Source organism: Aureobasidium namibiae (genome assembly GCF_000721765.1).
Source record: "Aureobasidium namibiae CBS 147.97 unplaced genomic scaffold scaffold_14, whole genome shotgun sequence".
Classification (NCBI taxonomy): domain Eukaryota; kingdom Fungi; phylum Ascomycota; class Dothideomycetes; order Dothideales; family Saccotheciaceae; genus Aureobasidium; species Aureobasidium namibiae.
In genome coordinates, this window is record NW_013581195.1 from 108191 (window position 1) to 133632 (window position 25442).

Consider the following 25442-nt stretch of genomic DNA (forward strand, 5'->3'; position numbering starts at 1 on the left):
TTTGGCAGACGGTTGGAACGAGAGTTGTTGGACAGCAAAGCACAAGGTCAAGAGAGTAGGCGGCTCTTACCTGTTTTATAAACCTCTCAGGATTGATAGCCGGCAATTGCAGATATGCGGGCAACCCTAGCGTTATTACGCATGGAAAAGTTGATCGGTGACAGCTCGTCCTGTCCCGCTCTCTGATAACCGTATTAGCTCCATTGAAGCTATCTATGCTAGTGCGGAAGCCGATACGACAACGCGCTCCCAGCTTGCCCTGGATGCTATACTACATCCTCGGAGATGTCATGAGAAGCCTGTGGTCCTATAGCCGCTCTTCAGGCGTCAATCATGCGCCCTCTGAAACTCTTACGCCGGAGAATACATGGTTTCGCGAAGTGGTACCTGCCATAGCACGAACACAACAGTGGGCATCACTACCCAGCTCAGAGCTAGCAAGTGGGGTGAAGCTCGGGCAGGCCTGACAGGAAGCGGGCACATTTCAATCAACGGCAAAAGCTCCGACATGTCCGTTAGGGCAGCAACCATACCCATTCTTCTCTAAACAATCAGCCGCCTGGTAATGTACTGATCACTGTCATTGTCTCTATATATTGATGTTGCAAGGGTTGGTTCTCGAAATTGGGCGCCTGGCTTTTGCGGTCATCGAAGATTCAAGCTTTGTCGAAGCTTTTGTCTCCGTGTAGGTTTGTCGGCCACCTCCGGGCATGGACAGACGCTGAGAGATCTGCTCGACACCGAGGTCAATGCATCCATTGTAGATGATCAATGGATAGTGATCTGGTAGTGTACAAGCAGTAGAGCAGAGAACGCTCGTATGAGATATGAACTTGAGGCTGAGACTAGGAAATAGACTAAGCGAGTCACCACCCTAGCTTCAATGGGCATCCTTGCACCTTGGTGCTCGCCGGACCGCACACGCTTCGGCAGCGGTCTCCGCATTCATCGCATTATGGAATGTCATGAGAGTCAGCTATAACCGTATGCTTCGTGACAAACCGTATCCGACCCATGCCCTGCGCCCGCTGTGAAGGAGAATCGATTCTGAGGTATGTTCAACAAAAGAAATAAGAGATGAGAGATAACAAAGGAAAGCGGAGTACGAAATTTGTCAATAGAAAAGTCCATGGTCGAGGACCTGATGAACACAAAGCATTCAAGCTGAACGTGTGTTTATGGCGATTGCGACCGCGGCGACCCCCATAGCGATTGCCACACCGCTGTACAACAAGTTAGTCAGATGTCCGGTTTTGAGTTCTTTATAAACATACGCTGCGCGAGTCTTACCACCACAAAGACCAATGAACCAGACACAGGCCTTGGATGCAAGGCTTTCTTCTGGAACGGTCTGCTTAGAGTCTTTGGCGGGCTTTGAAGCCTCTGAAGGCGAGGGGCGGTTGGCGATATGGTCCGTGACATTATCCTTGCGAGAGCGAGGGCTTCCAACAGAAACAGGCGCTTCCTTTGAGTCGACTGCTCCGTCTTGAGGTACGGCCTTGGCTCTGCCATGTTCAGTAGGGGTCATTGGAGGTGTAAGTGGCTCACGGTTTGAGATATCAGGAATATCTGCAAACGAAGGGGTGTTGTCAATCTCGTCGACGTCCTTAACCTTGATGTTAATGGGTAGGGGTTGCACGATCGAGTCTTTCTTCTCAACAAGCTTCACGGCGGGTATGGTGTCTTCTTCGTCTGTCTCTTCTGTTTCGTCAATAGCGTCAAGATGACTCAGATCGCTGGACTCGGTTTGCAAGAGATCGGGACGAGCCTGAGGCGAGAAAGACTTTGTTTGGGCCAAGGAAGGCGAGGGAGGTGTTCCTTCGAACACAACTTCATCATCAAGATTTCGTGTTGCGACACGGTGAAGACGAGCTTGAATGCCAGCCTCATCGACAGGGAAAGGTTCAAGAGATGGGTCGTTGACGTCTTCGAAAGCAGGCTTGCGTTGCTTGCGAGTTGAAGGTGAGAACGAGGTTGCGGACATGACTGGAGACATGCTCTCATGACGGAACAGCGGTGCCTCGTCAGGATCCAAATCGATCGAGGTTCCAGTCTCGTGTCTGAAGAGAGGGCAAGCAGTATCGCGCTCGTCATCGGCAAAGTCGTCGACCTCAATGGGCGAGTCGGTAACATCATCGAAGTCGAATTTACCGGTCTTGAATGGTGTAACGTGCTGGCTGTCGACGCGCTGATCGGGACCAGCTTCGTGTTCGAAGAGTGGGGGCTCATAGTCTTGTTCGTCACCGTTGTCGACGTCTTCGTCCTCCCTGTCACTCTCACCATTACCATCTGGAACTTGGACAGTCTCGTGTCTGAAGAGGTTCTTCTCGCTCTCGGGAATGTCATCATCGTCCTCCAAGTCATCAGCCAAGTCGACATGCTTGTCTTGAGTTTCCGTGACTTGTGTCGACGCTGGTTTGTGCTCTTCCTGAGTAGTTTGTACAGCCGGTGCTTTGGGAGCGTTTGTCGTTGCTGGTTCTGCGGGCTTTGGCTTTACGACGAGGACATTGTTGCGAATGCCAGTTCCGTCGTCGACTATTGTTCGCTCGTCAGTGATGCTCTCCCTCAATTGAGGAATGTCTCGTGCTTACCAGTTGGCTTGGTCTCATCGAGCACCCACCAGTCACCAGGACCGAGGCGGAACTTGTATTGGTACTCTCCGGGGTCTACTTCGAACTCGTGCTCAAAGTTGAGTTCACCATCATCCTTCTCTTTGTGCTTCATCTCTATCGGTTCCCAATTGCACATGGAGCCGGCGATGAAAACCGGAGGCTGCAGGCCAGGATGGCTGTAGTGGATCTCGTGTTTCTGTGCCATTGTGGAAGATGCGTGTGTGGTTGGCTGTGCTGCGTGCTGTGGACCGACCCAAGAAGGTCTGCTGGATGTGAAACTGGGCCGAGGTGAGAGTCGTCCTGGTCTGTCGACGAAGATTGGGGCTTGTAGATTGTTGGATGCAGTGGTTGCTGCCGAAACCATGATGTCAGTCTTGTTGCTTGAAGAATAGCAATGCAATAGGATTATGGTAGGTTCAAGAGTGAACGCAGAAGAGGGTTGGACAGAATGTTATGTTCCGTCGAAGGATGCGAGGCTGTCGAAAGGACCAGAAATACGTACCGAGTCTCGAATTTAATCGACTCTATGCGAGGCAAGTGGGCCTGGTCGAATGTGCGTCGCTTTCCTTGTCTGTAAGCGTGTGAGATGGCGTGAGCCCGCGGTGACCAACCTCTCACTCACAGTGACGTATATCTTGTTCAAGGGTAGCAGAGGATCGAGGCCAGGTAGATACGTATCGCGTCAGAAACTTAAGGCGGAAAGATCAATACGACGCTCGATAGCAAGAAAGGAAACAAGAAAGCAGAAGATTGGTTGCGAAACTGTCGAGAGCTCTACTGCGCGCGAGACAAGCAAGAAACCTGAAAACCAGGAATGCGGAGGTCAAAGTGCTTTGGTTGGGCCATCGGCGAGCTGCATACATACTCAACCATCATCCTCCATTGCCCAGCAGTTGGCTCTTGTGTACTTCCCCAGCCCCTGGCCGTTACACGCCAATCCGAACAAGTTCAAGCCATCGCACATGTACACACACAACAGAGTGCCTTCTTGGGGTTAGAGACCTCGATCTCCAGAACCCACCCGTCGCTCATGACAGTCTCGCGCGGGCGGAGTTGCATGATGTGGGGAGAAGCTGGAGCCAGGCCATCGTCACCATAATTATCCATCCGGGCCAATCCGAATTGATTCGGCGCTGCGCCGCTGGCAGAGCCTCACACTAATCATGTTCAAAGCCCTACCGTTTGCGCCAACATCTCCATCATCTGCAGATTTATAATTGCATACCACGACTAACACATCATTGTCTATGAGCATGTCTTAAGCTCGGCTACAACCTAGCCTCGTTCTATACTTCGACCCGCATCCTCCGCTGCAGACTCACCACCGTTGAAAAGCGCCATTGCTCTCGCGAGTGCTTGTGCTGGAGCGGGGTCGAGAAGAGGAGTACAAAGAATACCTGCTTGGAATCCTTGCAAAGGCGTTGATCCTGCCTTGACACCTTCGCCGCCTATTCTCACATGCAAATCGAGTTGAAGACAGTACTTACCACCCCGACTCGGATGTGTTGACAGCCGACCGAATGCCCTGGTGTCTTTCTGCGTATATCAATCGAAGATCTAGCCGATATTTGGTGTATGTTTGGACGTTTGTAGGAAGTGCGGTACGGTACGGTGCTATTATCGGATATAGACGACATGCACACACGTTGCGCCCTCCAGCTGCATCAAGCTGGAAATTGATCAATTCTTTTTCTTTTTTTTCTTTTGCGATAGGCTTGCTATCGTTGCTATAGCAAGTCCGCTCGAGAGTCCTGGAACCTCCGCCGCGTCTATTGAAGTCTCCTAACTTTTGGCCAAACAGTCAAGTCATTTGCTTGATCTAGCCTGAGTGTCACCCTATGGCAAGCATATCATGTCGCTAGTTTATACTGAGGAACGCATTGGATACACCTATACAGACAATCCGCTAAAGAACCTGCAAAATCTTAATTAATTTGCATACCTCCTAATCAACTCCTCAGTAGCATCTTGACAATCCGCAAAGATGTTGATTGCGTCCGTCAGCTTCTTCTCCGCAGCTCCGTTCTTTAATCTTGTATATCTGATTCTGTACTTTGCTTCGTTGTCGGCAAGTTCCATCAATACTGCGTCTTCACCTTCTGCCTCGTCGACAACCTCATCAAAGAAGAGAGGCGCGGCAGAAGCGGGGGCAGGAGTGGCAGCAAGAGCAGCAAGCAAAGGTGGAGAGATAGTGATGTGGTTGGCGCCGCTGACTTGAAGGCATTCGTCTACTGAAGTCAGAGAGGCGGGCATGACTTGAGTCTTGGTGTTGCCAATGCGAGAGTAGAACTTTTGGCAGGAGCGGGTCAGGGCGAAACCTTTGTCTGAGTCGATGTGTCTATTATCTTAATATCAGCACCTTTCACGCTTTTTAGAGTGGAAGAGGTAGGGAAGTAAAACTCACCCAGCAACAAAATGCACCGGCAACTCATTAACATAAGGCGCAATGTACGAGCACCCTGCCGCCGCAGCAAGAGCAGCTTGCTCCATTGAGAACAGAGTCGTGGCCAGAGTCACGATCCCCTGCTTCTCGAGCTCTTTGCACGCAGCAATGCCTTCCCAAGTGCTAGGGATCTTGATGCACACGCGGTTGCTAGGGTGGTCAGGTGCTATGGTCTTATAGATGGCAATGATGCGCTTAGCATTGGCGATGGTAGCAGAGGTTGAGTAAGCGTTGTAGGGGTTTGTTTGAATAAGGGCGCGGCCAGTAAGGTAGGGAAGCATTTTGGCTGAGAGTCTGACTGCCTGTTGAGATCATATTGTCAGACCAGAGACCAGATTGATTCCCGTTTGTGTAAGAAAACCCACCATAACTTCTGAGGCGAATTGTTCAAACGTGGCCTCCAAAGCATATTGTTCATACAGCTGCTTGGCTTGCTGAATGGACTCCACGACAAGAGGTTCGTTCTTTGATTTCTGCAGTTCGATGTTCACGATAGCCTAGTGAAGCATAAGCATTGAACTATCTATACAAAACCTATCTTCCCACAACCAACCTGATTTGATGTACAATCCACGAAAGGTCCCAACGCTTGAGCGACTGACCAAAAGATGTAAGCGTCAAGTCGTCTTTGATCTTGTATTGCTCGATGTGAAGCATACCTTCTACGTCCAGGGTGTCGCAGTCGATAGCGCTCCGAGAACGAAGCTCGGAAAGAAGTGTTTTCTGGTTCGCCATATTTTCTCACACGGTGCGTTATAATCAGAATGGAAAAAGTGTTTCTTGAATTTAAATGGCTGTAGCCATCTTAAATATCCTGAGCCTCACTGTCCTATTCGGCGGGGCGTTACTCGATTGAGCTGCCCCGACTGAGTTTCTTGGGCTGCGCTCGCTTCACCTTCCTGCTGAGTCCGGTAGAGAAGGTCAGCCGAGTACGCCACACCTTCTTCAGGAGTATTCGTAGAGCCGTGGAACCATATCATACTTCGACTCCACAGGAGTTATGAGTAACAACTCGCACGCGATTACAGGTAATCATAGACCCACCCTCTAGATCAACGAGTATTCAAGAATGACTACTTTGGTGTTGCACGGACGTGAGTGGTTTTCCCATGACGAATCATCCAGGAATAACGATGATGTATGCGTAGTTGACCGGATCTCCAGACAAGGTCATGGAAGTGAGCGTGTTATCAACATGTAGGGCATATTAAGTCCCACTTATCGTCAAGCCAGATCAGGCTCGGAAAATACGCACCTTCTGCTTGATCTTCTTGCGACAGACCGGACAGTTGGCGGGTTTGCGCGGCCTCGTTCTGTCGTGCTGCATGACAGGCGAATGCTGTGCACTGCACCATTGGCACATGACCAGATGTCCACAAGGAAGACAGGCAGTATCCGCGGTTTGGGTGTAGCAAATCTTGCAATCCAGCTTGAGAGTCATGTCGCCATCCTCCTTAGGTTCGGGGCGTCCAGAGTCTTCAGCATCGAGACCACCCCTAGTACGATCTTCTTCCTCTGATGATTCACTTTCCTCCTCCCAGTTGCCTCGGAAAGGGGCATATGCATCACGAAGGCGCCGCCACACATCCAGGTGGTTGCCATTGTCTGATTCTCGGATAGCGGCAGCGGTCCCGTTTTGTTCCATGCGTGCAATGATGGAGCTTCTTTGAGGCTCTGGGGTGTTACGTAGAAGCCTTTCCAGTGTGGATCTGTGCTGAGTTTCGGCAGGGGCTGGCTCAGACGCAACCACTCCTGCCTCGTCCGCTACTGACGGAACTGTGGCGTTGATATTTGAGGGACTGGGTTCAGGACTAGCACCATCGTTCTCTGTGCGTGGCCGAATGTTCTGCACCCAGTCTTGCTGTCTGAGCATAGAGTAGTATTCGTTCAGACGGTCTTCGTATACTGTATCGGCAGCTGGGTGAGGTTCTTCACTGTCGTTTGAGAAAAGCGGCCCAGTAGCCATTTGTTCGTGCTCCAGCACTTGTCGCAAAGTCCTCTCGTCTTGTCGAACTTCTTCGGCGACTCTGAACCGTTCATACGCACGAGTGAACATGCCACCGATAGGGCTTTCGTAATCTGCACCCTGAGTTTCCATGTCCTCTCGTGAGCCAAACAGGCGAGTGTAGTTCTCGGCCGTCCGCTGTTCACGCCGAAGTTGAGAGACCTGCTCTCTATGTTCAGTCAGATCCAGCTCTGCACCCTCAAGAATCTCTGAGGTTTCGGTATGGCTAGCCCGAGCCAATTGGAACTCTGCTGCGGCTTGATCACGGAACCTCTGAGCTTGTTCGAGCTGTCGTTGAGCTTCATCGAAGCGTTGTTGGACATTGGTAAACTCAGGGTTACGATAGACAGACCCAACAATGGGGGCGCGTTCCTCTCGATTGGCAGACTCAGACTGTGTTGACGACGGTGGCAGATTCCTGATAGACATGGTGTCAAGTGACCTCCCCAATTCGGACAGTCGACTGGTGGTATCTGTATGATCCGGAATAGGTTCGCCGAGATCTCTAAGGCCGGATATGACTCGCTCGATGCCACTTCGCATTCTGAGGAGCTCGCGTCTGAGAGCAGCGATTCTGCGGGCTTGGTATTCGGGATTCCTCGAGGGAGCAGCTCTCATGACCTGGCCTGCGATGTGATTGTTGCTATGGCCGTCGTTCGAATTGAAAGTAAACGGGGCATGTATCAGTGTGGGAGGTTGATCTTGCTCTGCGGGTTGGACAGACTCTTGTTGGACGTTTTGTTCCTCCTCTTCGGCCTCTTCGAACATCTGGTCAAGGGCATCTTCCAGAGAAGGGCCTTCGGGGGCATCGTTTCTCGCTATCTGGACGTGTTGGCGTTGATCCGCATCGCTTCGTTCTTGACCGGCTCTCAACTCATCTAGCGTTCTTGGTAGACGACCAGGAGAAACATCCCTAAAGCGTTCACCCAAGACAGCAACTCTTTCTTGAGCACCATCAGGCCGGCTGACGGTTCTATAGCCATTGTAAAACTGATACCATCGTTCTAGGAAACCGGACTGATCGGGAACTTGGGGGATGCGTGTTTGCGTTGGTAGGAGGTTTGTTTGAGCGACTCTGTTTCTCCAGAACTCTGAGAGTAGTTAGCGGTGTGACTAGACTATGGGAGGCATGTGCAGTACGAGAGCAAGGCCAACAGTAGCGATCCCAGCGTGCACCCCTAGCAACGAAACCAACACCGTCAACATATGTCGAGTAACTTGATTGGTGGGCTCGTTCATCAGCACAGGCACAGCAGTTGGGGATAGAGGATAGGCGACACGAGGTTGGCAACTTGTGGTCACAATACTCGGGCAAACGAGGAAGGTCAGCCGTCAGAGTGCCCATCGTGGCGGCTGTAGGATGTCTCGAGTGCGGTAGAAAGAGGCTAGAGAATGTAGGGGCGAGATGCAGAAGGGAAGATAGCGAACCAGAGGCGGCCTAGGAGCAGGCAAACAGACGATTGAAGTGCTCCGTAGATGGCATCGGCATGCAATTGAGCGATCTCGGGCGTGCCCGACGCTTCAATGATTGCGTCAGAGAGGTGAGGACGTGGGGAAGTTGAACCTTCCCCTTGAATGTTTGAGGGTCGCAGCTGCCGTTTCAGATTCACATGCAAATGCAAACACCAGAATGCCCTGACGGCCTGTGACCCATACCACTCCCGACATGGACTTTGTGCGTGCGGACTACCTCTCACATGCCGCCCACTTACTGACCCATTCCGCGTAGTGGACGAAGCTCATCAGCGGCGTGAGCAACAACAAGTCTGCGCCAGCAGCAGCCTCGAGCCCGCAACAACGCCTGCAGCGCTTCCGTCGAGCATACAACCCCATCCTTCAGCTCTCTGGCCGTCCTCAGACAACAGCCTCACATGCTCCTGCCCTCGACCAGCTCTATTCCTCCCTGCAGACCATTACCGCGTTGCTCGCCGAAGAGAGCCGCTCGCCTGCTCCTCACCTTTGTCTCAACTTTACTCAATCCTCGCAAATCTACAGCGTTGTCGCCCGCGCTGCCTCGACCTCTCGCGACCCACGTCTCGTACGTCAGACCATCACCTTGTTCAGTCTGCTGCTCGAGAGCGAAGATGAAGACTTTGTCGCCTCGCCTACCTTTGCCAAATCTTTTATGCGCTTCGCCCTCCGTGTCATAGATTCAAATTCCGGCGCCTATGGCGAAGACATCGAGGCCGATGTCGTCGAGCTCCTGTTTGCTATCGTCGCAAAGATCCGAATACAACCCAGCGTTTTAGCTGTCTGGTTTTCCTCTTCCACCGACAAGGTCGATTCGCAAAAGGATCCCAACCACTTCGCAGGCACTACCCAAAAGAACGACTTCCCATTGTGCTATCTGCTGATTGACCGCATTCATCACGATGGTCGTATAGGAGACTTTGCTCGGACTGGCTTACTTTATATCTTCGAGGCTGTCTCCAACTCGACCCATCTCGAGGACTGGATCATTGAGAGCGATCTGCCTACTTTGATGGCCTCTGGGCTCGGTGCTTTGTACAGCCAGCTGAGCCGTGAGTTGACCATCCTGCACGATCACGATCGCCTACCTATGATTCTTGCTCTATCCGACTATGTCGATGCCCAACAAACTTCGTCCACAGAGAGCATATTCTCACCCTCACACGCTACTCATATGGCAACATTTCTCTCTCACCTTGCTTTCTGGCAGGATGTTTTGGAACACTGCAAGTCTGAAAGTGTCAAAACCACTCTTCTAGATCATTTCCGAATCCTCTTCCTACAACAGCTTCTCTATCCCTCACTGCTTCAGTCTTCCGATACTGACGGCGGTTCTTCTGTCGCCGTCCTTACTTATCTTTCCAACATATTCGAATGCCTGGACCATCCTGAATTAACACGGATGGCACTTCAATATCTCTTGGCTATTCCAGATAACAAGCAAGCAGGACCCGTCTCGCCAACTGTTCAAAGGCGACAAAGTACCCTCATGCTACTCACACAATCTGGAAACGACGAAGATAAATTTGAGCCAACTCTGTTTAGTCTGATTGATCTCATACTCAACGGCATCAGGTCGCAAAACTCGCAGACAGTCGTCGCCGCTTTGAAGCTCTCATCTGTCATGCTGACGAGACACCGCTCATATACGACCCCTACGCTCCTGCAACCAAAGTCGGTTCTGACACCTGAAGAAAAGAGAACCATCCAAGCACTGTGTGTGGAGACGAATGACCTTGTGCGGATTGCCACAGCTCTTGGTGGTGAGATCGACGTGGAGGAGGCGTATGCCACAGCGTGCCAGGACATCACTATACCTCTGGAAATCCAGGCCGCCAACAGAGCTCCTGATGACACTTCCGTGCTGAAAATCCTGCCTCATGACCCGTATATTCAGTCACTTGCTGCTCTTTTTGGGTCGTTCCTTACCAATAGCGTAGATGTCAATCTTGCTTTGACCGAGGCGACCATCTGTTTGGCGTCATGTGCTGGTGTCGGTCTTGATGGCTGGCTTGCAGTGCCCAGGACTGACTATCAGCCAACGACGCTCGAACCAACATTTGATGGCACTGGCTTAGACGAGGAAGAGACTGTAAGTCTCCGTCTTCTACAATCCATGTATTCTCAGCAGCGTCGACAAGACTCTCAGGACCCACTTTTGCCTACAGTCTTGCGTGCACTAAACCGTCAGGTCGACAACATACGCTCTGAGACTCCGATCCTCGATCTTTTGATTGAGAAACGCATTGCGATCCTGGGCGGAGCTGGCAGGGAAGAATTGCTCACTCAGCCCAAAAGCTCTGCCGCTCCTAACAGACAGTCAACCGAATCTTCACGACCGAGTGAGAACCGACAAATACAGCGTCTCCAGGCAGGATCACGGCAGAGATCAACATCACGGGAATCCAGCGGTTCGAGATCATCGACCCCTGCGAGAACCAGAGATGGCTCTTTAGCAAGCATCCCACCAAGATCCAGCTCTCTTCCACAAGCGCCTCAAAGGCAGCAATCAGATTCGATATTTAGGCCACCTCCGCCAGAATCTCCCGAACCAGAGAACCTGCCAGCCGAGAATTTGTCAGTCCAGTCTGAGTCCAAACAGAATGAGGCACAACTATTGAGGGGCCATATCCGCTTTGTTCCTACCGAATCTTCGACCAGCACCACCATCTTTGAGTACGCATCAAGTCCAGTGGCTCATGCTCAAACGGAAGGCGAGGGTGATAAGGACACCAGGGAAGCCACCCTCAGCCATATCGTAACGAACATTGTCGTCTTGCAGCATTTCATCGTAGAGCTGGCCGCGGTGATGAAAACCCGCGCAATTGTTTTTGAAGAGGTTGCATTCGCATGATAGTACCAAGATATCACTGAGGAAAGCAAGCAGTCACGTAAATGAGCCTTGGGGTCTGCCTCATACCAGTGACCGGTACATGTCCGTTGAGAGATGTTGACTCTGCTCCGCGTTTCTTGATGAAGATCGCTCAAGTTTTGCTGGCTCCAGCACACACTGCAAGGAAAGACGACGGTCTCGTAATTTGTTGAGGGCATGCCCAGATTGAAAGAGGTGCATGACGGATCGCGAAGCCTCGTGTGCAACGGACTCACGCATCGTGGTTGCAGGTCACTTTGCAAACTGCACTACATAGACAGTGACATGCACAATCCCCGAACCTCCAGAGATGCTTGTGCCCAAACGAGAGTCCGGCCGCACAGCAGGCTGTCCACGAGCTTGCGACTTACATATTGCTAGATTCCCCCCACCAGGGCTGATTCTGTGACATGCTACAGGTTTGACCGGGAACGAGGACTTGACTGGGTTTGACCCAGGAATGGGGAACGGTCACGCTGCCTCGTCACCATGGAGGTGCGGTGAGACCGTGCTTGGCCGGAGATGTATGCATTGTGATCACCTCAGTGCGTTCAAAGTCCATTCACACTACCGACTTACTCGTGGCCGCTCATCAAAGTTGAATAAGTAAACCATGGCGTGACCAGTGAGTGACAAGCTGCATGACCGGTTGGCGCGAGGCAGCACAATACGCGCATGATCTTTCGACGTCTTGAAAAATCCTTGGGCAAAGTCGAGTGGATGAGCTGAATAAACAATCTCATGTCGCACAGGCAGACCATCTCAAGCCGCCTCAGGAACATGATACAGGTGCAGAAGAAAGTCCTTTCAGAAGTCCAATTATAATGCAATAGACCCCGCCCATTTGGGTATTCTTGGCGTGAAGTGTCGAAGATCCTGCGGGAAACCATGTCTGCCTGCTCAGCAAGCCACAAGGAATACGTCTTAGTGTGTCTGCCTTGAAATTTAAGAATCAACCAGTCAACTATCGGTGTACACATATAAACATTTGCCAATCTCTGCCATCATGTTCCTGCCGGGTCGCTCACAGTCTTTACTGCCAGTCTTTTCGCTTGGCCGTTTGTGGTGAGTGCCCGTGTGTCAAGTCTACTTGGTGTGACGCGGAAACTTTGTGGGATGCCACCTGTCCGCCGCGTACTAACGTTTGCATCTCCATGATACAGGCCTCTCTTTTTCTGAGATCACACTGGTACATCCCGGGCAGAGTACACGAATGAGTCTGCTAAGAAGCTTGCCTTCCACGTCGCAATTACAACCCCCATCATTTAATAGTAATGGCGGACCCACATGAAGCCCTGCATTGCCGAATTCACGATCCACTCAAGCCATCTTTTGATTCTTGTTGCATTGAGATTGACGACGGAGCCGGATTTTATGATGATTATCGAATGCTGCGAGCACATCCAGAGTCACACGATGACCTGGGGAAAGTACGCAACAATGATGGAGAATGGATGACTTCTACTTTTCACAGCAATGCTTTATCAGTCTATCCGTATGTGTCAAGACCCATCCAACCCAGAGCTTGACTAGAGCAGACACTCTTAGGTCACTTCCTTTGACCGATTGTCAAAACAGTTCGATTGACTTGCTTTAGGGCTCAGGATCGAGGCCGCAAGCCACTGCAAAAGAGTGCCAGAGCCTTTCTGGTACCCAGAACCCTACTGGCCGAAACAGGGATCATGAAGGCTCAAGACGCCCCGCTTCGAGTATCACCAACCGATACGATAGCAGCGGCAAGATTTGGACGACTATCTCTGGAACATGCTCGTCCGGATAATCAAAAATTGAGCACGCTCTCGAAAAAACGACCAGCAAGCTCAGAGGTTTGTGCTGCAGATGCAACCGCATCGGTCAGGAGTTGCGACAAAGCAATTGCTATCAGGACCTCGATCGCAGCATCAAAATATATCAAACGACCTCCTGTGGACGGCAACATCCCAGCCTGTCCTCCCCTAACAAGTGAGCCATCGGTTAGTGTCACTGACGGACGCACCTTGTTCCCCGATTCGTATGGCCCACCAACACCGGAAGAGTTCAAAGAAGGTTTGAAGCATCGTCGTCGTCCGACAGAGTCCTTGTATTTAGACATTGCACAGTCAATACCAGGGCTACACGAATCGAGGTCCTTGCGTCAAACGGACTACATGTCTCAAGATGAGTTCACGGCAGAAATCAAGGGCATCTATGCTGCATTGGTCATGGTCGAAGCGAAGTGCATCAAGTTGGATGCTGCACAGATGAGTGGCACTAAGAATCTCTCTTTCGATCAATGGCAGGCACTTTTCGCAGTGCATCGAACATTGCTGTACGAACATCATGACTTTTTATCTGCATCACAACATCCTTCGACCAGCTCTTCCTTGCGCAAGCTGGCCACCAAATACTCTATGCCAGCTCGAATGTGGAAACATGGTATTCATTCGTTTCTGGAGGTGTTGCGTCGTCGACTGCCAGACTCACTCGACTACATGCTGCAATTCATCTACTTGGCATACCAGACAGTCACATTACTGTATGAGACAGTGCCGTCCTTCGAAGATACCTGGATTGAATGCCTTGGAGATCTAGCACGCTACAGGATGGCTGTTGAAGACATAGATATGAGGGATCGCGAGATTTGGGGCGGGGTAGCCCGTGATTGGTACTCGAAAACATCCAACAGAAACCCAGATGTGGGTAGACTGTACCATCACTTGGGCATACTGGCACGTCCGAATGCGATTCAACAAGCATACTATTACTGTCGAGCTTTGACTTGTGTTCAGCCATTCGAGTCTGCCATGGAATCGTTGTCATCATTGCTTTCACCCTTGACAAAAGTTGAGCCAGAGCGAGCGGTAATCCCTTACGTGGACGAAACAGACTCCATGTTTCTCTGTCTGCATGCGAAGATGCTGGCTTCGAGGTATCAGGAACCCGGTTCACAGCTCCATGTCTATATCTCCACATACCACATATGGCTCGACACGCAGATTCGTCGACAAGCACTCAAGTGGAAAGACCACGGTGTTTTCATTGCTGTAACTAACATTTCAGCTTGTTTCGGCTACGGCCACTTTGACAACTGTTTATCAAAAGCTTACAGACAAGAGGTGAAGGTAACAGAAACCTTCTCTTTTGCATCGCAGACTATTATGCTAACAACAAGCTCATCAGGATTCTACTAACGAGGAGGTCGACTCTGTCTTGGACAATTCTCTCTATCTTCTCACCAACACCTTCGCACTAGTTCTGTCTCGAGAGAACGACTTCAACGTCCTTCCTCATGTACATACAATGCTGGCCTTTCTTTGGAGCATCTACAATCTCACGGTCGGACCGGCCGCGCTGATTACAAAAGTACTGAATTCAATACCCTGGGGGAAGATTGTCGACTTTCTCAACACATTTATCAAAAGCGAGCCGATCGAAGACCGAGTCGCAGAGGCCGGTCGGCGGGGAAGCTTCTTACACGGCGCGCCCAAGCCATTGCCTGAGGACTATCTTCTCCGTGGCTTGGTGTGGTGTAGAGGCTACTTTGTATCTGGGTGGTTTGATGAAAAGCATGACGAGGAAAGTCGTCTGCTTGAGCTGCCCAGCACGAACAAGGTGAGGATTGATAGGGTCATGCGGCTGAGCATCTGCTTGTCACAGGTAAGTCTACAATTCTGGGTGCGTGTATGTCTTTGCATTTGGCTGATTGTAGCCTGTAGAAAGGAAACTTCATCTCTTTCGATCGTTCCAGAAAGATTTTCCTCAAGCTCAACGACGTACGTGTATCTCCTTGTGAGCCGCGATATGCTTAGACTTGCTCAAAAGAGCGGCAGCATCAAGGCTCGTATACTGTATGAACTTCAGTGACGAAATGGTAGTGAGCAAGCGAGCAATGATCTCAAGGCAATGCGACCCGTCACTTCCGCTGTCAAGTTTCAGCAGGACTTGAATGCTACTTCTGAGCAACAGCCTCGTTGAAGATATGTAGCATGTACAGTCATCAAACATTGGTGGCCGCCTTCAAGCGCCTACAGCCTTGCTCAAGTCTCAGATCGACGTGACGTACTAGATAAATGTCGTTTGCTCCAAATGATCAACATACTGTAAAAGTGCAGACGAATGCATTTTCAGCAAAAGTAGACAAGATGGACAATTTCGACAGCTTGGCTCGTCAAGATCGACAAGCGAACACAAAACTGGCAGGAGTAAAAGAAGCACAGTGGGATTCAATACAGGTAGGTATGGCGTTGTAGGATGATGGGATAAACAAGGACAAGTCCAATAGTTGAACGGTTTGCGAAAGCCGGCCCCTCCAATAAGCAACAACGCGCGCGCGCGACGGAAAGAATTCAATGGTATCTATTGGCAGTGATGGTGCGATACAAGGGCGAGCTCGGACCGGTGCAGATGCGTTTCTTGCAGCTGCGATAACCCTTCCCAAAGGCCTGACGGTATGAACTGGTCAGAGGGAGTGGTAGCAACAGTTCAGGGCTGCTTGAGTGAAACGGATAGGCGGATGTATGAGACAAGAGCAGTTTCCTGGTCGACGCGCTTGCAAAGCTCGCACTGAAATGGACGACGGATCGGGGGGATTGGCGCGAACGGCCGATGGGTGCTGTTGCGGGGTCACGGTGCAAGGAAACAATTCGGGCCACGTCGTCATTCGACGACTGAGTGGCCCGGGGCGGGCAGGGCAGACAGGCACAGGGATCAAGGTCGAAACAGGGTCGAGAGAGCTCTCGACTGAGGTGGTGGTTGTCGAGTCAAGCAGTGGGCTCTCTGTCAGAGTATTGTTCATTGTTATCGAGGTTGTGAGCACAAGCCCTCTGGCGGTACCCGCATTCCAACGATCTCATTGCCTTTTTGGTGTCTGGATGCGCGCATAACGGACGTTGTTCGCAGGCTCCACTAGCTCTTTAGTTCGTTGGTGGTCGAGTTAACTGGCTGCACCATCTCATCTCGCACTCTTGCTTTTCTCCGTCTCGCAAAGCTCAGCTCCAGCTCCAGCTTCAGCTCACTGTTGTCGTCCCCCGTCCATCACTTATCTGCACATCTCCCCTTTCCTCGACGTCATTGTGGTAAATTAGGACACGGAGTCTCAGACGCTTTGTTCTACGACAGCTGCGGGGCGCGGAGCTATAAGCAGCACCTCACACAATGCCATCGCTCGGCTTCCTCAAAAAGAAGAAGACCAAGGACGATCTAAGCTCGCCCGTCTCGTCGCCCGTCAAGAGCTCCTTCGGCCTGCCCGCCTCGCCCACCAAGGCCAGCCATAACACGCAGCAGCCAAAAGAACAAGCCCCCGCTCTGTCCAGGACGACGACGGCTGCTTCAGCTTCTGCTTCGCAAGCCCCTTCGCAATCTCAATTCCAACAACAGCCCCCGTCTCAACCTCAATCCGCTACTCAGTCGACCGTCCCCTCGATTGAATTGACTCCTTCTCAATCCGACCAACAAAAGTCTGCCGAGCCCATGCAGCACCAGCAATCCTACCCAATCCAGCAACAGCAGGCGCAACCCCAAAGCCAGCAATCCTATCAACAACAGCAGTCGCAATCCTTCCCTCAGTCGCAACAGCCCCAACAGCCGCAGCAGAATGCTGCCAGCATCCAGAACCTCATCAACCAGCCACAAGCACAGAACAACAACCCCCACGATTCCGCATACATGGAGAAGCCCAAGGCCACCTCCAACCCCGTCCGCGAGACAAAGGGCAAGTACACTCTGCAGGACTTTACCATCAACCGCACCCTGGGAACCGGCAGTTTCGGACGTGTCCACCTTGTCCAGTCCAAGCATAACCAGCGCTTCTATGCCGTCAAGGTCCTCAAAAAGCAACAGGTTGTCAAGATGAAGCAAGTCGAGCACACCAACGACGAGCGTCGCATGCTGCAGAAGGTCAAGCATCCCTTCTTGATCACGCTTTGGGGCACATTCCAGGACTCGAAGAACTTGTACATGGTAATGGACTTTATCGAGGGTGGTGAGCTTTTCAGTTTGCTGCGCAAGTCTCAGGTTTGTTCTTCTGCATTGGCACGCCATGGCATGACTGACTCATTGCACAGAGATTCCCCAACCCCGTCGCCAAGTTCTACGCCGCTGAGGTTACTCTCGCTCTCGACTACCTGCACTCGATGGACATCATCTACCGTGATTTGAAGCCCGAGAACTTGCTCCTCGACAGACATGGACATCTCAAGATTACCGATTTCGGTTTCGCCAAAGAAGTTCCCGACATCACTTGGACTCTTTGCGGTACTCCAGATTACCTTGCTCCTGAAGTTGTCTCGTCCAAGGGTTACAACAAGTCTGTTGATTGGTGAGTTTGTGCTCTCCGGATTTCAGGTATCTTACTAACAGAACAATACAGGTGGTCGCTCGGTATCCTCATCTTCGAAATGCTGTGTGGTTTCACCCCATTCTGGGACTCTGGTAGTCCTCTCAAGATTTACGAAAACATTCTCCGCGGCAGAGTCAAGTACCCTCCCTACGTCCACCCAGACGCTCAAGATCTGTTGAGCAAACTCATCACCCACGATCTGACCAAGCGTCTTGGTAACTTGCACGGTGGCAGCAAGGATGTCATGCAACACCCTTGGTTCGCCGAAGTCACCTGGGAGAGACTGGCAAAGAAGGATATAGATGCTCCTTATGTGCCTCCAGTCAAGGGTGGCCAGGGTGATGCCAGTCTGTTTGACAAGTACCCGGAAGAGACTGAAGCATATGGAAGCATGGGCGACGATCCGTAAGTTTTGATTTCAGTCCTTCATCTGACCTTCGCACGACTGACAATCCCACTCTTCTAGTCACGGTCGTCTTTTCCCCGATTTCTAGACAAGCACGCGCGCAACACAGAAATTACGCTTGAAAACACAGAAACATGAAACGAAGCAAACGCATGGCCAGATCAGGGTTTGGCAGAACGACCTCTGTGATGAGACAGGAGAGGCTGTGTTCACGAACAACAAGGAAGGTGGAGGGGCCAATCGGTGACATGGCATTAGGGAGTACATTTGGCTCTTTCAGGCTTTTTCGGAAAAGCCAGGGAGAGTTTTCTCATCCTTATTTGGGATATTCACCGACCTTTGTGTAATTCCTATGGGGTGGTTATTTCTCTGTTCTTTTTTTTATCTTTTCTATTTTTCTATTTTACTATTATTGCTTTATCTTCTCGAAACCATTGACAACTAAATCTCATGTTTCATGTTTCTCTTTACGGCAAGGTTGAGCAAGGGTTGTCGCACTCTTCCATCTTCCTTGTGTCTTCTTGCTTGCGATGCATCGACAGCCTTTTCTTCGAATCGAAGACCTTGACGAGAGTTAAATTTGAGTCAAACTAAAGAGACAGGGATGTGTGTACAAATGTGACAGAAGTAGAAGAGATTCTCGAAAACAAGACAACAGCAAGCGAGTACAAACCGCACATTTCAACATGTGCATACACCATGGGAGAGAACAAGACGAGAAAGAAACATCACCACCATCAAAAAAGATCAATCTAACCCTTCAACAGCCCAGAAAAGGCCCTTGCGCCACCCGCTCTAGCCCACACTCCAGCCAACACAACAGCACCCACACTGACCGCACCCAACAAAGTCAATGTCTTATCACCCACTATACTTTCCTCTCTGACTCTGCCGATTCTACTCTTTTTCCTGCCCTCTAGCACTTCCTCACCATCCCCCTCAGTCTCAAAGTCATCCCAATGTACCACCTCAACCATCTTTTGATACTCGACAACATTTCTACTCCAATTGTTCGTGATGAGTCCAGAAGCGGTTTTGTACCAGGAATTACAATTTTCATCCGCGAATGCCGACGCTGCCAATTCTTTCTGCAGGGTTGCGTTGAAGTCTTGCATGCGCGAGTCCTTTGGGCGGATGGAGAGGGTTTTGCCAGCTTGTCTTGCGGTGAGGATTGGTTGGATCAGAGAAGTGATGTAGGCGGCTTGAGCTTCTATCATCAGGATGATGCTGTTGTGGCCTAAGTTTGTGTTCGGCCCGTAACACATTCCGAAGTTTGGCATTTTTGAGACTGTGATGCCGTATAGGGCTTTTGCTCCTTCTGCCCAGATGGAGGAGAGAGGGGTGCTGTTGTGGCCGGTCATGGAGATTGGGTGCATAAAGTCCAGGGTTTCGAATCCAGTGGCTAAAACGATGAGGTCGTAATCTTGGGTTTTGCCGTCTTCGGTCGCGATACCTGTGGTTGTGACACCAGCAATACCCTCGGTGACGAGCTGCACATGAGGAAGCGCAAGAGCGGGATAATAGTCATCGGAAATGATGATCCTCTTACAGCCAGGCTGATACTTTGGCCGCAACTTTTCCTTCATTTCTGCATTGTCTCCAAACGCAGCATCCAGCATCGCAGCATTGAAGCCGCGTATCTCGTCCGCACCTGCCGACGAGACATCTCCGATGATTTGGTGGAAGCCTTCGCGGAAATCCATCTGCAGGGCTCGTTTGCGCCACATGAGCGGAGGGACGAGACTGTAGAGTGTACGTCTCCACGAAGCGATCGGTGCGTCCAGACGGGGGATCAACCAGTTGGGCGTGCGTTGGTACACGCCGATTTTGGCTGCTACTTTTGCGATTTCGGGGATTATTTGGACGGCTGTGGCGCCTGTATTGTTGTTCTTGTCAGTAATTTGCTTCAATCAAAGGGAGGAAAAAGGTGGAAAGAGAGGAAGAAAAGAGCAGTTAGAGAAGGCAAAACTTACCATTTCCAACCACAGCGACCTTCTTGCCTTGCAAATCATAACTCCAATCCCACCTCGCCGAATGGATGATTTTGCCTTTGAACTCTTTCAACCCGGGGATATCAGGATATTTGGGCACATTCAACTGTCCCACCGCGCTCACCAAGAAATCGGCATTGATGACATATTCAGGGTTGAACTCTGCATCTTTGCTGCCTTTTGCCGTGCTGACACTGACCTTCCACTTTTTACTCTGCTCATCCCATGTTGCAGTTTCGACAGTGGTGTTGAAGCGAATGTGTTGATAGAGTTTGTAGTCTGCAGCTACGCCCATGAGGTAAGACAGGATTTCCTCTTGACCGGGGTACTCGCGTGTCCAATGTGCGTTTTGGGCAAACGAGTACGAGTAGAGGGGTGACCAGACGTCGCAGCAGGCACCGGGGTATTTGTTGTCGTGCCAGGTGCCGCCGACTCCGGACGATTTTTCGAGGATGAGAAAGTTTTTGCAATTCGTGCGTTTTATGAGGTCGATGGCTGTGCACATGCCTGTTTTTGAGGAAAGCATTGGATTAGAAGGCAGAGCGGCAGGGAAGGGGGAGAGGAAGGGAGACGAAAACCTGATATGCCGGCTCCTATTATTACTACGGCGGCATTGGTGTGGTCTTTGTTGCCAATGGGCACTTCGGGCCAGGGCTTATCTCCAGTCATGATGGATGAATGCGTATATAGATTCCCTACGGTTGAGTATGTATGATGTTTGACAGGAACTCGAGTTTGGAAAAACATCAAGGTGCGATGGGGCTGAGGATTAAGTATAATTCACTCTTCGGATGTCAAACACCCGGCCAATGACCATCTCCACTTGAGACCTGCATACTTGCAGCAGAATGCATGTACGAACCATGGATCTTCAACCTTGGTTGTTTGCGTTGGTGTCGACGAAGGTGGGGGTGAAAGGGTCCGAGGAAGAGGGGTTGGTCCTTTGACTGAGGGGAAGCCCAACCTCGGTCTTCCCAAACTGGGCAATTTTCGATCTCCAACTCCAGGAAGACATTGAGGATGAGAATAATAAGAAATGTGGTTCGCAACTGTGTAACACATTTATAGTGAACGTGCATGCTCCGAGTTGTCAAAGGTTGACATTGTTGATGGACAGAAATGGCTGATGATACCGGCTGCGAACACTGCAAAAAGTAGAGTAAATACGTGTCTCGCTGTGTGCCAAAGTCTGTGACTCCGCCCTCCTACTACGAGTGTTGAGAACGAGGACATCGCTATAGGAAGGCGTAGAGAATTCACATACTGAGGATGTATCTCAAGAGAGCTCAGAGTCCATTGTTCCTCCATGGACATCAGCCTTTCTCCTAAGACCATTGTGCAGGATTATAGACACAGGCGTGACATACATTTGGCACATGGAGGAGACAACATACTCAAGCCTTCGCTGACCTCCTCACCTTTTCCAAAAAGTTCTCCGGAGCAGGCCCCTCAATCATAAGTGGGAAGTCAGCATCCTCGGCCTTCTCCCTATACCTCTTGTACGCCTCCCTCTGCACATTCCTCTCCAAATACGGCAAGATATTCTTATACGCACTGAGATCCAGACTGTAGAATGTACGCATGGTGGTAAGCGTAAAGACAGTCATGATATCCGCAGCTGTGAACTCATCGCCTGCTAACCATTTATTGCCTTTGGCGAGATGGTTGTCAATGTGAAGGAGATATTGGTGCAAACGTTCTGTGTAGCGCTTGAAGACGTCGTTGGAGGTGTCGATGCCGGCGGATTTGAGTGTGAGCATACGACTGACTCCTGGTTGCAACGAGCCATTGGAGTAGTGGAACCAGTAGAGGTAGTCGGCGTAGTTTGGATGGGAGGGAGGCAGAGCCAGACGACCGTTTCCGTGCTTGTGGATGATGTAGTCGGCACAAGCTGCCGATTCACCCATCGTCAAGTTGCCATCTTGGATGACGGGTGCAGTACCAATCTCAGTGAGGTCTTTGAGCGCTTGGGGAGAGAAGAATGGGTCTCGGCGGTAGAGCTTCAGATCGTAGTCGATGCCTAGCTCCTCGCACAGCCAGACGATACGTTCTGATTGAGAGACGCGTAGATGGTGTACAGTAAGCATGGTTATGGTGGACTAAGTATACCGATATTACTGAAGATGATAGAACATAAACGCAAAGACATGATTCATGACCGAGGATGAGCTTATAAGTTATATCGAAGCCTCAGAGGATGCTGATCTCGACAGAGCTGATTTGGAATAGTGCGCCAAGGTTGGGGATGGTAGAACAGCCGATCAGCCCATGACAGCGCATCACCAGGAGGAAGGGCAGTAAGCTTGACGCATCATCACCAACTCTCCATCTCCAATCCTCTCACACCGTGGACATCAAGACACTCACGATGGCTCCTCCAGGTACATCTCTCAGATACATCAGGCATCCAACAATCCACTGACCATCCCCACCACAGAAGCAACCCAAAACACACCTCTCGCGCCGTCGGTCGAAAAGGCCTACTACAGAAAGTGCATCGAGCTCAAGCGCCGCCTCAACGACGTCGAAGAAGCCAACGATGCCGCTCGTCAGCGCAAAGCCCGCTTGAACAGAGCAATCATGAAGATGCGCCTCGAACGCGCTTTCCTGCTCGAGCAACTTGCAACCCGCCTGCAAAACACTACCGATGGGCCTGGCAAAGCTACAAACAACAACACCAACAATACCGCCAACAGCGATTAAAGACCGCAAGAAGAACCAGAATACTGCTGTAAAAATATCCACCACGACGTATTCGGTGTCCCAGTGGACGTCGGAAAAGATACTCGCGTCACGAACATCACAGACGATGAAGAGGTGCCCTGCACCTGTATCGTCGCACCAAGTTAAGGAATATCTTGATAATATCTGTCCCTGGCATCTCACGACACGCAAACGACACACGCAGCCACCCTCGTACTCGATCCACCACTTGTTTGTTTTGTCCCCGCATTCATCACGTCGATCCTCTTATGGTGGTCATCAATACCGCCTGTCGTTATCTACTCGCTACACAAAGCCATGGCCGGTCATCATGCGTCGGAGCTTCGGTCCAGGCCATCTTCGTTCCCGCGCGCACCAACGCTACAAACTGCACCCTTTGAAGCATAATTGATCTGCCCAACTCGCTGCCCAAAAGGGTAAATGCTGCCGGAGCGTATGACCTCTTCGCGCGTCAGGCAGGCTGTCCTGCATACCGAGACTTGTGGTGAACAAGGCTGTTTGGCACTGCATACATACCAAAAGGAGAGGGGAACATCCTACCTCTCGACTGTCATGCTATTACACAGATCATTTTACCGCTTCTTGATTTGCTCTCTCAGGCTCATCGTCCTTGGGCAACTCGGCAAGGCCCTCGCCTCTTGTGCCTTTATGAGCTCTGATGAACCCAAGGTGAGGAATCTCGGGCGCTAGCGCTGTACTACTATAGATATCAATACCAGCCGCATCGGCTATCATTTCCGCCTGTTCCTCCAATTCTTGCAATGTCTCGGTGCTCTCCACCGCCTCGAGCACTTCTGGATGGTGACTCCACGGTCTTGCATTGTGACGGTATTCCGCGTTGGTCGTGCTGACACTCTTTGCTTCTGCGATTCTCCGACATGCTGTGAGAACCTCGGTCAACATGACCTGCGCCTTTGCAGGGTCAAACAGGGGATTGACAATGGCGCCCGAGTCCGTGCTGTGGCCGTAAGGGTCGAGTGGTTTCTTGAGTGTGCCCTGAGGATACATGAACTTTTGCAGATACAGCTGGGCCAGACTGATGTTTGCGAACAAGTAATAATTGTGCCTTGCTGTCGACAACCATTCGTGTGCGAGTTTGATGCGCAGCTGTGGCGTGTTCGCAAAGGCATCGTGGTGATGTATGTTCGTTTTTGGGTTGAGATCTAGGTACGGCTTTCGAAGGAACTCGACGAAGCCAGATAGTTTGACGAGTAACGACTCTTGCGGTTTCGGGGAATTTGCGGCAGAGTTTGCGTAGTATTCGCCTAGCTCCTGTGCCGCTAGGTAGTGCCCACTGGCAGCAGCTTTGGTCATGTTGTACAACCAGTCGTGCGAGTGAGTTCCAGCCATGAATAAGTCGAGACGAGCAAGGTTGAAGAAGGCCATTGGGTCGTCGCTTTCTTGTCCAGCTAGATAGGCCTTCATGGCGTCGACCATTTGACCCTGAGTGGTGCGGAGGTAGCCCAGCTCGATCCATGGGGATGAGAGTTCGTCTTTGATCAGACTGTACTTGTCACCTTCTTGGACTCCACCATCTTTCATTATGCGGTCAACGGCCTTTTGATACTGTGCAGTGGCTCGTCCGACTTGACCCATATGGCGGGCTAGGTTGGCCTCCATGACGAGAGCACGTACATTGCCCGTCTTTGCGCCCTCATGCACGCGCTCTGTAGCTTTCATGACGGTGGGATTTCTGAGTACACCGGGTTTAATCGCATCCTGACGCAGGGCAGAGGCGACGACCTGGATTGCAGCTTCAGCGTGACCAAGTTCGGCACATTGGTTGATCAAGCGTCTGCCGGTTTTTGCACATTGTACCGTTCCCTTGTTACGTAGGATGAAAGTCGAATCGTACACATCGTCGAGGGACAGAGGGTCGAGGGCTCCAAAAATCAGACGCAAGGCTTCCGGAGACGGAGGAGAACCGTGGTTTTTGGCATATTGTCCCAACCAGAGACAGATGAAGAGGGCTTGCTTGGTAGACAGTTCCGAAGCAGCCGCAGCGGTGGTCTCGGCCAGGCCCATCTTCTCTACCAAAGCCATCTCTTCTTCTCTCTGGACCAGACCCATTCTCTCCGGCAAAGTCGCCTTTCCTTTTCTCCTGAGTAACTCGTCGAATTCGGTTTTCAGTTCCTGGCCAGCGGACGTCATGCTTTGCTCGAACTTTTCTTCCGCAGCCAGAGTCTCAGGTGTCAAGACTCTTCTGCCACGGTAATATTTATCTCGTAGGCGAGGGGCTATCCTGGATCTCATGCGGATTTGAGTCGAGCCAAGGCATAGTTCGGTGGCCAGTATGCGTCGCGGCGCTCGTGTGCTGGCGGCTAGAAGCGACGACATGGTGTGATGCCAGTGGACTTGTCCACGAGGAGGCTATTGGCCGGTGCCAGTAAGATTATCGAAGGCGGAAGCGTCGAAGATGACTTGAAGAGGTAGCTACCTTGGTGGATTGCCTCCAAAAGAAAGAGCGTCCATCCTGCATAAATCTTTATGACGTTTTGTGGACCGAGCGTTCCAGGGCAACAACGTCTATCACCACATTTATGCACATTGGACAGGACGACAAATCCAGATGATGAAAAATATTATAGCATGACTATCTCGTT

At 51.0% G+C, this 25442-nt stretch overlaps 10 protein-coding genes across 10 annotated transcripts; 4 read left to right on the forward strand and 6 right to left on the reverse strand.

The window, feature by feature from the left end:
• Positions 1-1801: 1801 nt before the first annotated feature.
• On the reverse strand, positions 1802-2877 carry M436DRAFT_11448 (uncharacterized protein; the record flags this gene model as incomplete). Its single annotated transcript, XM_013569577.1, has 4 exons — positions 1802-2020; positions 2171-2305; positions 2378-2535; positions 2592-2877. Coding segments are annotated over 4 exons (798 nt in total), but the record flags the coding sequence as incomplete, so codon positions are not given.
• A 1664-nt stretch (positions 2878-4541) lies between these two features.
• Positions 4542-5790, reverse strand: M436DRAFT_52347 (aldolase; the record flags this gene model as incomplete). The annotated part of the gene is made up of 5 exons (XM_013569705.1): positions 4542-4950; positions 5017-5357; positions 5421-5552; positions 5609-5652; positions 5715-5790. The coding sequence occupies 5 exons, from the start codon at positions 5788-5790 to the stop codon at positions 4542-4544; spliced, it is 1002 nt and encodes a 333-aa protein (XP_013425159.1).
• A 499-nt stretch (positions 5791-6289) lies between these two features.
• M436DRAFT_52375 (uncharacterized protein) lies at positions 6290-8405 on the reverse strand (the record flags this gene model as incomplete). Its single annotated transcript, XM_013569713.1, has 2 exons — positions 6290-8151; positions 8201-8405. The coding sequence occupies 2 exons, from the start codon at positions 8403-8405 to the stop codon at positions 6290-6292; spliced, it is 2067 nt and encodes a 688-aa protein (XP_013425167.1).
• Positions 8406-8726: 321 nt separating this feature from the next.
• M436DRAFT_74636 (uncharacterized protein) lies at positions 8727-11384 on the forward strand (the record flags this gene model as incomplete). The annotated part of the gene is made up of 2 exons (XM_013569828.1): positions 8727-8735; positions 8790-11384. The coding sequence occupies 2 exons, from the start codon at positions 8727-8729 to the stop codon at positions 11382-11384; spliced, it is 2604 nt and encodes an 867-aa protein (XP_013425282.1).
• A 2165-nt stretch (positions 11385-13549) lies between these two features.
• Positions 13550-14110, forward strand: M436DRAFT_9508 (uncharacterized protein; the record flags this gene model as incomplete). The annotated part of the gene is made up of 1 exon (XM_013569574.1): positions 13550-14110. A coding segment is annotated over one exon (561 nt), but the record flags the coding sequence as incomplete, so codon positions are not given.
• A 2935-nt stretch (positions 14111-17045) lies between these two features.
• Positions 17046-18127, forward strand: M436DRAFT_52392 (Pkinase-domain-containing protein; the record flags this gene model as incomplete). The annotated part of the gene is made up of 3 exons (XM_013569715.1): positions 17046-17393; positions 17444-17697; positions 17749-18127. 3 exons carry the CDS (start codon positions 17046-17048, stop codon positions 18125-18127), a joined length of 981 nt encoding a protein of 326 aa, XP_013425169.1.
• Positions 18128-18876: 749 nt separating this feature from the next.
• On the reverse strand, positions 18877-20784 carry M436DRAFT_52248 (cyclohexanone monooxygenase; the record flags this gene model as incomplete). The annotated part of the gene is made up of 3 exons (XM_013569683.1): positions 18877-20000; positions 20098-20622; positions 20694-20784. The coding sequence occupies 3 exons, from the start codon at positions 20782-20784 to the stop codon at positions 18877-18879; spliced, it is 1740 nt and encodes a 579-aa protein (XP_013425137.1).
• A 725-nt stretch (positions 20785-21509) lies between these two features.
• Positions 21510-22202, reverse strand: M436DRAFT_52007 (glutathione S-transferase; the record flags this gene model as incomplete). Its single annotated transcript, XM_013569647.1, has 1 exon — positions 21510-22202. The coding sequence occupies one exon, from the start codon at positions 22200-22202 to the stop codon at positions 21510-21512; it is 693 nt and encodes a 230-aa protein (XP_013425101.1).
• Positions 22203-22551: 349 nt separating this feature from the next.
• Positions 22552-22800, forward strand: M436DRAFT_23464 (uncharacterized protein; the record flags this gene model as incomplete). The annotated part of the gene is made up of 1 exon (XM_013569594.1): positions 22552-22800. A coding segment is annotated over one exon (249 nt), but the record flags the coding sequence as incomplete, so codon positions are not given.
• Positions 22801-23406: 606 nt separating this feature from the next.
• M436DRAFT_83873 (uncharacterized protein) lies at positions 23407-25176 on the reverse strand (the record flags this gene model as incomplete). The annotated part of the gene is made up of 1 exon (XM_013569829.1): positions 23407-25176. One exon carries the CDS (start codon positions 25174-25176, stop codon positions 23407-23409), a length of 1770 nt encoding a protein of 589 aa, XP_013425283.1.
• Between the last annotated feature and the right edge of the window lie 266 nt (positions 25177-25442).